The 10,986-nt window shown below is 32.9% G+C and overlaps 1 protein-coding gene across 1 annotated transcript; it reads right to left on the minus strand.

Annotated features, from left to right (window-relative positions):
* Positions 1–6,243: 6,243 nt before the first annotated feature.
* LOC111404801 lies at positions 6,244–6,777 on the minus strand. Its single transcript, XM_023033555.1, has one exon. The coding sequence runs from the start codon at positions 6,775–6,777 to the stop codon at positions 6,244–6,246; it is 534 nt and encodes a 177-aa protein (XP_022889323.1).
* Positions 6,778–10,986: the final 4,209 nt, after the last annotated feature.

A 10,986-nucleotide genomic window follows, 5' to 3' on the forward strand; every position in this document is an offset into this window, starting at 1 on the left:
AGGATGGTGCTATGGGTTTTGATCTCCAAGCTCCACACACCCGAAATACAGTATACACTATCAATAAAGTGTGTTGAGAGCCTGAAAGAACCATTACCTGGAGCAAAGAAGCTTTCTAAGATACATCAATGGTTGGAGGTACGATTTTCAGTCCGCAAGATTTTTGATTTCTCGATCCAATTTCTTTCCGCATACTTGTTTAGGATCAAGTTTGAGTCTTTCATTTGGCATCATAGCTTGAAATTACCTCTGTCTTGGTGTTTTACCATTAATATGCAGAAATCTTTTTTTGGCAAAATTTATTCTTCTGCAAATAATTTCAAATATCTCCATAAAATTGATTTTTTAAGCTCTATATGGTTTTAAACTTGAGTTTTAATGGAGAGAGAGTTTAATTTGAAGAGGTTCAGAATTGGGTTAGTTTTAGAGGTTGAAGACGATCTCTGGTTTTCTGACATTTACGTATACAAAGGCCAATTATATATACAAAAACCAACTGAAGATGATGCTCTTTAATGGACCATTAATTATTTGGCCATTTGAAAGTTATAAACATTTCTATTGGGCCATATTTGTTAGGCATTTGAAAATGTTTATTGATTGTTAGTTGGGCCGTTTGGAAAAAGATATGCAATTGAATATTGATCCATTTTTCAGAATTAATTGTTGGCATGTATATGTTTGTTAGGCCAATTAATTTTTGGATACATGTATTTTGGATTTTGTCCAATTATGCAGTTTAATTCTTGGGCATTTATTTCAATTTTGTACATGTCAATTATTTATTTTAGAATAATATATGCAATTTTATGTTGTCTTAAATTGTAAAGTATACTCATATTTAGTTTGCATAAATTGATTAAGTTTAATTATTTTATGCAATTTATAATATTTATGAGAATATTTTGCGCATAATCACAAATTGTTAGTTAATATTGTGCAATTAGACTTATTCTCACATTAAGTTAATCATTTACGCATAAATTTTGATGTCTAGTGATCCATACAATTTTGATTAATTAGGAAGTAGCCACAACATCCTTAATTAAGTAAAATTATATATTATGCTTGTTTAGGATCACATAAAGAGTTTTAGACATTAAATTGTAATTAATTATACTTAATATAATAAATTTTACCCCACGGGAATTTTTATTATATCTATATAATTAATAGGGAAAAGATGCCATGTTACCCTTTTTCATAGTATACTCACATAAATTATAGATTAGGATATAATTTGATAGTATTATAAAGTTTAGGATAGAATATCATATTATGATCATAATATACCCACTAATAAAGAATTAAGTACATAATTTGATAATTCTATAGAATCTACTTGAATTAAAAATTTAGTCCACATGCAATTTTTATATCAATATATTCGAATTTAAACATAATTTACATTGGTAAAGCATAAAATTTAATTAAGTCTCAGTTTTAACATAAGCATATAATTTATGCAGCTACTCAACCTGCAAATTTTTCTGATATCCGTTGTGATGTTTCTCAAACTTATGGGTGATAATTATAAAGAATGGAATGATAGAATTTTACTCAATCTAGGGTGGATGGACATTGACTATGTAATTAGGAAAGACGAACCACCTGCAATTACTGGGACTAGCTCTCCAAATGAAATTGCTCTTTATGAACGATGGGAACAATCCAATCGCCTCGGTGTGATGTTCATAAAGACAAATATCTCAGCTAGTATACATAGTTTGGTTGATCAGCATGACAAAGTTCGTAATTTACTAAAAGTCATAGATGATCAATTCATCACTTTGAATGAGGCATTGGCAGGGACCCTAATTATGAAGCTCTTTATTATCAATTTTATTTCTGCAAGTGTACGGACAGTAGCAATTAATACAGTGGACCTAAGAATCTGGATTGTCAATCCCAAGAGGACTATACTCTAACTTAATTCAAATTTTTCCTAACCACAATTTGATGATAACAAATAAAAATTTGTAAGATTTGATTTTTATCTAAATGCGAGAAAATTGGTGAATGCATACACGATTGATTTGAAAATCAAATTATGAATGGAGTTAGGGCAGAATAATTTCACCTATTGATCACCTTTGCACTTCAAATCAAGACTCTTTCCAAATGTAGTGTTTGGTCGAATTCTTCTATTGTATACAATTTACCCATCTCGAGTTCTCATAGATCATATTTAACTAATTAAATTCCATATCTCTATTTAAATCTAACTCAGTTAAACTAGTTCTTCATCCTAGAAATTCAATTATGACCGCAATAATTAGTATATATATCTCTACTCTTTATACCAATTTATCTAATTTTACTACATGGTTTAAATTCTAAACTCATATCTCTATTCGTAAAGAATTCACGAAATCATCAAATTAGTGATCAGATAATTTAATGCATTCAATTCATAGCAAAATAAACACATGGGACAATAAAAACTAAGAATCTTAATAAAAATTATAAAGGATCCCAATTTGTTTACATTATTCACCATAACAATAGATTTAGCTATTTATAGCGAAAGAAGAAAAACAATAAGTTGTCTTAGAATACATCATCGAATTTTGTATTAAAGGTGTATAAGAAAAAGTAGATCTTGCACAAAAAATTTCTTCCTCTTCCAATTGATGCTTTACACGATGAATTTCTTGTTGTTTTCTCCTTTGAATTTCTCCATTGTTTCTCCAATTGTATTCTCTAGCCTCTCAATGTGTGAATCCCCCTCAAAGGTATGAGAATTTTGTATTTATAGATGTCTCCTTATTTGTGTAGAAAGTAGAGATTTTATGGACTTCAAAACGGGCAAAAAACGTACCCCAAACGACCTCGACGCAGTGCCTAAGTGCTAGGAGTCAATGCCTAAGCTCCATGAACAATTCACATGTAGTGCCCAGCGCTGATGATAGCACCTGGGCGCTATGATTGCAGCAACTAGGCACTGCCTTTCTGCTTCAATTCTTTGTTTTTTCACATTTCGTAGTGCCTAGGTGCTATGCGCTATGAGTGCAGGGCCTAAGCACTGCCTTTCTGTTCCAAATTCTTTATTTTTGACTTCTTCGTCCACTTTAGCATCTCTTTTTGCATCACCTTTCCTAATCTTCAAAACAAAACTAACAAACACATTAAAAACATTCTATACTCACAAGATCTAGCAAATAGTCAAGTTAAAATTGTGTAAAACTCGTGAGTAAAACAAACTCATCACTCTCTTCAACTAAGCTCATCACTGTGAGAGGTGTGCACGAACACATCATGCAGATGATGGATATTGTGGCTCAATAGAAGAACCTCGAGGTTGAGATATCGAAATCCTTCCTGGTACACTATATCTTGAATTATCTCTCGCCTCAATATGGGTCTTTCAAGATCTAGTACAACACATATAAAGACAAAGAGTCAATTAATGAACTCATGACCATGTGAGTTCAAAAGGAAGTGAGGCTCATGATAGAACTAGGAGAAAGTGCTATGCTGTTAATGCGAGGAAAGGATAGAGCTCAAGCCAATAAGAATGGGAAAGGTAAAATACCTCTCCAAGCTAACATTAAGAAGGAATCCTTGTGTTTCTTCTGTAAGAAGAAGGGACACGTAAAGAAGGAATGTGCCAAGTTTTAGAAATGGCTTGAGAAGAAAGGGTATGCGAAACCTAAGGAAGCTAGTTGGAAGTAAGCAAGGCATCTATTCACGAAACAAGATGTGTTCACATGTAGAGTCTATTCAAATATGTAGTTTGACTTTAAGTAGGTTTTATTTTAGATTTGGAAAAGACATTTTATATTACAAGTTTCTCTAGAAATTTGATTTCAGTTTCAAAACTTGTACCTTTGGGTTATTTCTTTAATTTTTCGGAATCAACTATCAATTTAGTTTATAAATTTGATCTTGTTGGGAATGGTCTATTGTCTGATAGTCTTTTCTCTCTCAATTTGCAAAAGAACGCCACTTATAATGCTATGCATGTTCACATTGGTATTAAATGATGTGTTATGAATGAGGATTCTAAATTATAGCGTCGAAGATTGGAACATATCTCCATAGAGTGGATTAAGAGATTAGTAAATGATAGCGTACTTAATGCTCTTGATTTTATTGATTTTTAAACTTGTCTAGACTTCATTGGGGGAAAGTAGACTAACAAGTTAAAGAAAGGTGTCAATAGGAGTTTGAACATATTAGAGATCATACATACTGATATATGTAGTCCAGAAATAGATTCACATGGTAAGAGATACTTCATCTCTTTTATAGATGACTACTCACAATACATATATCTCTACCTATTTCATAATAAGAACGAAACATTAGATGGCTTTAAGATTTTTAAGGTTGAAGTAGAGAAACAATGTAGAAAGCAAATTAAGATTGTGAGATCAAATAGAGATGAAGAATATTATGGTAAATATACAGAGGATGGACAGGCACATGGTCCTTTTGCAAAGTTTCTTCAAAAGAATGGGATAATTTCCTAATACACTTGCTTGGTTCACAAGACCATAATGGTGTGGCAAAAATAAGAAATAGAACATTATTGGACATGGTACAGAGCATGCTTAATAGCTTCAATCTTCCTAGATCCTTGTGGACTGAAGCACTGAAGATGGCTGTGTATATACTAAATCGAGTTCTAACTAAGGCGGTCCCAAAGGCACCATTTGAATTATTGAAAGGTAGGAAACTAAGTTTGCGACATTGTTCGTTTGGGCATGCCAGTCTGAAGTAAGAATTTATAATCAACAAGAAAGGAAGCTAGATCCAAGGACAATTAGTGGATATTTCACCGGATATGATGAGAAGTCTAAAGGATACAAATTTTACTGTCCATCTCACAACACTAGGATTGTAGAATCAAGAAATGCAAAATTTCTTGAGAATGACTTGATTAGTGGAAGCGATAAAATCAGAAACATAGTTTCTAAGAATGATCATTCAGGATCTCAACCTTCTACCTCAAGTGATAGACTGGTTATTATACACTGCACCCCTCAAGTACAAATTGGTATTGAACAACCAATTGTTGAATTTCCACAAGCTGCTAACAACATCCCAATAGATCAAGTACTTCAAGAGTTGCCAAGGACTTTTGAACGACTAGTTGAACCACGTTCTTCTCAATAAGACAATGGAATGATATTAAGAAGATCTATTAGTACAAAGAGATCAGCAGTTCCTAATGATTTTGTTGTATATCTACAAGAATTTGACTACAACATTGGAGCCATAAATGATCCTAAGTCTCTTTTCACAAGCCATGAGTTACAAAGAATCAGAATTATAGTACAATGTCATGAAGGAAGAGATGAATTCTATGAAGAGTAACGGAGTATATAGTCTTATTGAGTTGCCTGATTGTGCAAAAACCATTGGATACAAATGGGTCTTTAAGATAAAGAAAGACTCATTGGGCAACATTGAGAGATACAAGGCGAGAATCATTGCTAAGAATTCGCTCAAAAAGAAGGAATTGATAACACTGAGACCTTATCTCTTGTATCTAAGAAAGATTCCTTTAGCATCATTTTGGTATTAGTAGCCCATTTTGACTTAAAATTACAACAAACGGATGTGAAAATGGCATTTCTCAATGAAGATCTAGAAAAGAAGGTTTATATGAAACAACCTAAAGAATTTTCCTCTAATGATGCTGAGCATTTGGTCTGGAAGCTCAAGAAATCCATATACAACTTAAAACAAGCGTCCCATCAATGGTATTTCAAATTTTATGATGTAATTTCTTCATTCAGATTTGTAGAAAACATTATGGATCAATGTATATATACTAGAATGTCAGTAGGAATAAGATTTGTTTTCTTGTTTTATATACGGATGACATTCTACTTGCGAGCAATGATAAGGGTTTGCTACATAACGTGACACAATTTCTCTCTAAAATTTTTGACATATTTCTCTCTCTAAAAATTTTGTCAAAAATTTTGACATAAAAGAAATGGGAGAGATATCTTATGTCATTGGCATTAAGATCAATAGAGACAGATTTAAAGGCATTTTAGGTTCGTTTCAAGAAACCTATATTAATAAAGTTTTAGAAAGATTTTGAATGAAGGATTGTTCACCAAGTGTAGCTTCCGTTGTTAAAGGTGATAGATTCAATTTGAATCAATGCCCAAAAAATGATTTTGAAAGGAAACAAATGAAGAACATTCCACATACTTCTACTGTTGGAAGTTTGATGTGTAACGTAAGCAATTCGGATGTTGATAGAATACCTGCCATCATGTCCTAATTCTCAATTGCCTCTTGCTGGGTTAAAGCAAAAACTCTAGCTGGTCCCTTTTTGCTTTGATCATTGTCCCTCTTTGGTGAGGGTTCCTGACAATTGGTAGCAATATGACCCTGCTTTCCACATTGAAAACATACATTCTTTCCATGCAAACACTCGCCTCTACGAGCCTTATTGCACTTAGGACAATGAGTAAGAACATTATTCGGCTTGCTGGACCCTGATTGCCTTTCAAAGCTAGCCCTCTTATTTTGTCCATTTCTTTTACCTTCGTTCGGCCCATTCCATTTCCTCTTTCCTGAAAATTCAATACTTTCTTGAGTTGTCTGATCAAGTTCTAGTTGATTTGAAATTGCTTGAGCTCGTTGTAGAACCTGACTGGACGTGGTGAATTCATGGGATGCTATGATTCCTCCAATTTCTGGGCGCAATCTGAGTTTAAACCTTCTAGCTTTCTTTTGCTTTATATCCACTAGACGTGTTGTATACCTAGAAATTTGTTTGAACTTCCTCTCATAATCAACCAATGCCATTTTCCCTACTTAAGTTGCAGAAACTTTGTCTCTTTACGATCTCTCAAGAATTGTGAAAAATATTTTCCCATCATCTCCTCTTTGAAAGGTTTTATGTGTAGAGTTCATGCTACTTAGTGCAAGAGAGATGCTTGAAGATCCGTTAAAGGTAGAGGCTTGTAATGAGGAAATTGTTCCACGATTGAGCTCGTAGTGTTGGAGTTAGTATGTGCATTTTGAGAAGGCACTTGTGTTTGCTGCCTACCAAGATCTTGCACATCTCTCAACAAATCCCTAAACATAGCAGCTTCTATTGGTTGATGTGCCATTTCCTTTAAATTAGCCAAATAAATTTCATTTTAGAAATAGTCAATGACAGCTCTATATATTAGAATGGAAAAACGCAATTTCATAAAATTTTAAATCTTAGAATACATGAGGAACGATTGAAAGAAGAAAAACCTATAGATTATTTCAAGTACTGATTACATTTTTTTAGGGAGGGAAGAAATTATTTACTTAAACTAAATTATCTCTGGGTTGCTAGTCTTTATCTTTTCTCGTCCAAACATTTTGAATCCTACAAAGCTTAGATGAAGAGGCTTCATCATCCAAAGATATACATGACTCAGGCTTAGATTCCTGGTCAACCTCTAGCTCAGGGTCTAGTACGTATCCTAGCGACTGCTGTGGTTCTAGTTCTGGCTCTGGTCCTAGTACATACTCCTGCTCGTTCTCTGAATTAGATTCATAATTTGGCTCCTCTTCTGGGTCTTCCTCTGGGTGCTCCTCTAGCTCGAGTTCGAGCTCGGGCTCAGGCTCGAGAGTAGAAATCCACCTATCTAGAAAAGTTTCACAATAAAGTTCAAACTCCATCTTTTCTGGATGCTCTGGAGGGTTACCCTCTAACATTTCATCCCTAACCAAAATACTCATGTCTCCCCACTAAGGTGGCAATATATGGATAAAATTGTTAACAACTTGAAGGGATATAACCCCATGTCCTACACCCCTTGCCGTAGCCCACCTCACGAAGACTTCTTCCACATGCTCAATAAGTGTGAGTCAGGTCTGCCTCATAATTCTCGTAGGCTTGGATAACTGCTGCCCTGTGGTTTAGAACACTCTTGCAAGCGGTTTCTCTAGTTCTAGCCATGACTCTCACATACAAACCTAGTCCAATTATGCTTAATATTTTATTAGTGGTAACACATTGCCTTTTATGCTCGCATAACTCATTATAAGGATAAGATAAAAGATTATGCTTTTATTAAAATGATTAAGTTGATTAAAAGCATGCAGGAAACATTTCATAGGTTGAAGCAAAATAAATATCATGCTCACAATTCATACTAGAACATTTCATTTCATTTCATTTCATTTCTCAATTTAAATATAAGAATGTATATCTCATGATCAAAATTAAAAACATATCATGTAATACATTCGGTCTCTCAAATGGTAGTTGATTGGTGAATACTAGATGCCAAGAGCCTTGTTATAATTCTTGTTTCTCAAAATGTTTATCAAAATTTTCATTTCTTGCTAATGTGCTTGCCAATACGTGAACACGGAAAAATTGATGAAGCTTTGTACTTTGACTTTTATGCATAGATAATGGAACATAAAAGAGGCAGCTGGGACATTTTAATATTGACTTGCAAAATTTGAAAATTTAAAGGATAATTACGTGAACGTATGACAGTGGGAGAAGTCATTAAATTCCAAGTTCACCTCCATAGGCATAGAAATTTGACAGAAGTCAATCGAGCCAGTTATTTATTTACTAAAACTTTCAGCAGAAGTTACCACACAATAATAAAATATTTCATTTTATTTTCACAAATATTCTTTTACGAATACAAAAATAATATATTTTTATCTACTTTATGAACTTAATTGTAGAAATATTTCTTACTCAAAATAATTACGTTAATTAAGTCAGCAAATTATTATGACATGAAAGGCATACACATTAGTGTTAATTAAATTTAAGTGCATATTCATCATTTTGATTGCTATTTACTATTTAATACAATATAGTTTTAAACCAATTATATGCAATTAAAATTCATGCTACAATAAAATTGCATACACGAACATATAATACATATATATACATCCTTGAAAATAAAATCATAGAAATAACACATAAGTACAATTAGAACTATGTATAACGACATTGTAGTATTAAATTAATATTTACTTAAAAGCAATTATGGGCTAACATTGGAACAGTTCGTTTCAAAATATTAAGTTAAGGCACATAATCCCAAAAAAATCTTACAAATCAACTTTTTTCACTACTCTAGCGTCACTACTCACGGATGAACAGTGACTTTCCAATTTTTTTTTTTTTTTTTTTCAAACTAAGGAAAAATCAATAACAGCGGTCATTAAAATTTCTTAAAATAAGATTTTCTCAAAATAGAAGTTTCTAAAAAATAGGATTTTCTTAAATTTAGAATGGTCCGAAATATTGTCTTTCGTCTTATTGATTCGAATAACACGCAACCAAAATGTTTCCAGATGAGGAGGAGGGTCACAAGTGAACCGCTTAAATCCCAAACTCATTTTAGACAGTATAGATCTTTTTGACAAAACCCTTCAATCTTGCGAATACTCAGATTAAGAAAACTCAAACAATAAGTGGGAAAAAGATATTTCTTAAAAAAAAAAAAATTTGGTCTACAAGAAAATAATCCTTTGCTTTGATACCAAACTATAACTCCCCAAGTAAAATAGGAATTCAAAACTTATTTCCTTTTGGTCCACAATTTTTCAAAATATAACAATATAACAAACAATAATTTTATTCTAAAATTTTCGGGGTGTTACATGACGTATGCTCAAGTCTACACAAGACCTGACATTATATTTGTTGTGAGAATGTTGAGAAAATATCAAAATAATCTAAGTATGGACCACTGGAAAGTTGCAAAGAAAGTAATAATGTACCTTCAAGGAACAAAAGGCTACAAGCTTATATATAAACGAACGAACAATTAATTTGGAAGTAATTGGTTACTCAGATTCGGACTTTGCTGGCTGTCTTGATTCACACAAATCAATATCAGGATACATCTTTCTGATGGCTGATGGGGCTGTATTTTGGAAGAGTGCTGAGCAGACCTTGACTGCTACTTCCACTATGGAAGTTGAGTTCGTTTCTTATTTTGAGGTTCCTTCACATGGTGTATGACTAAAGAGTTTCATATCTAGGCTTAGAATCATAGATTCTATTTCTAGGCCATTGAGAATATATTGCGACAATTCAGCTATTGTCTTTATGGCTAAGAATAACAAAAATCGAAGTCGAAGTAAGCACATCAACATCAAGTATTTGACCATAAGGAAACGTATTAAGGAAAAGAAAGTTGTCATTGAGAACATCAGTACTGATTTGATGATCGCTGATCCTTTGACTAAGAGCATGCCACCGTTGAAATTCAAGCATCATGTTGTGTTAATGGGACTTGGTTCCATTATGTAATTTTTCATTGTCTGAATAATGTTATTTTAATGAAATTCTTATTTATAGTGACATTTTCTCATATTCATGCGCACTTTAATTTATTTAAGAAAATGTATCTTTATAGGACCAAAATTAAACATAAGGTTTATTCATCAAGTAAAAGTTCCCACATAAAGAGTAATGTTTCGAAAATTAGATACATTGTAATACATGGAATATAATAACCATTATTAGAAAATTTATCGTCATGATTCATGTATTTGTTTCTTAAGGGTTATATTGAATGTGATTAAGTTAAGAGATTGGGTTAAACATGTGGACCAAGTATGAAAATGTTGGAATTTCCAGTTAAAAGAGTCCCAAATCATCGGGAACAAATTTGGAAACTCCATGATTGATGGTCCTCGTTGAACCAATCTTGCCCCATTCCATTTCTTGTCCTGATTTTCTGGCGACATTAAAGGTCTAGCCATAGAGAGTTTGATGAAAACTCGGGTATAAATTCCCATTTTGGTCCCCAAGCTCCACACCCGAAATACAGTACACATCATCAATAAAGTATGTTGAGAACTTGGAAGAACCATTACATGGAGCAAAGAAGTTTTCTAAGATATATCAATGACCGAAGGTACAATTTTCGATCTGCAAGATTTTTTAATTCTCGATCCAATTTGTTTTCGCATACTTGTTTTGGATGGAGTTTGAGTCTTTTAGTTCAATAATGTATTGACATGTGTCCCATTTGTCAATGAGTC

This window comes from Olea europaea, chromosome 11 (assembly GCF_002742605.1).
Source record: "Olea europaea var. sylvestris chromosome 11, O_europaea_v1, whole genome shotgun sequence".
Classification (NCBI taxonomy): domain Eukaryota; kingdom Viridiplantae; phylum Streptophyta; class Magnoliopsida; order Lamiales; family Oleaceae; genus Olea; species Olea europaea.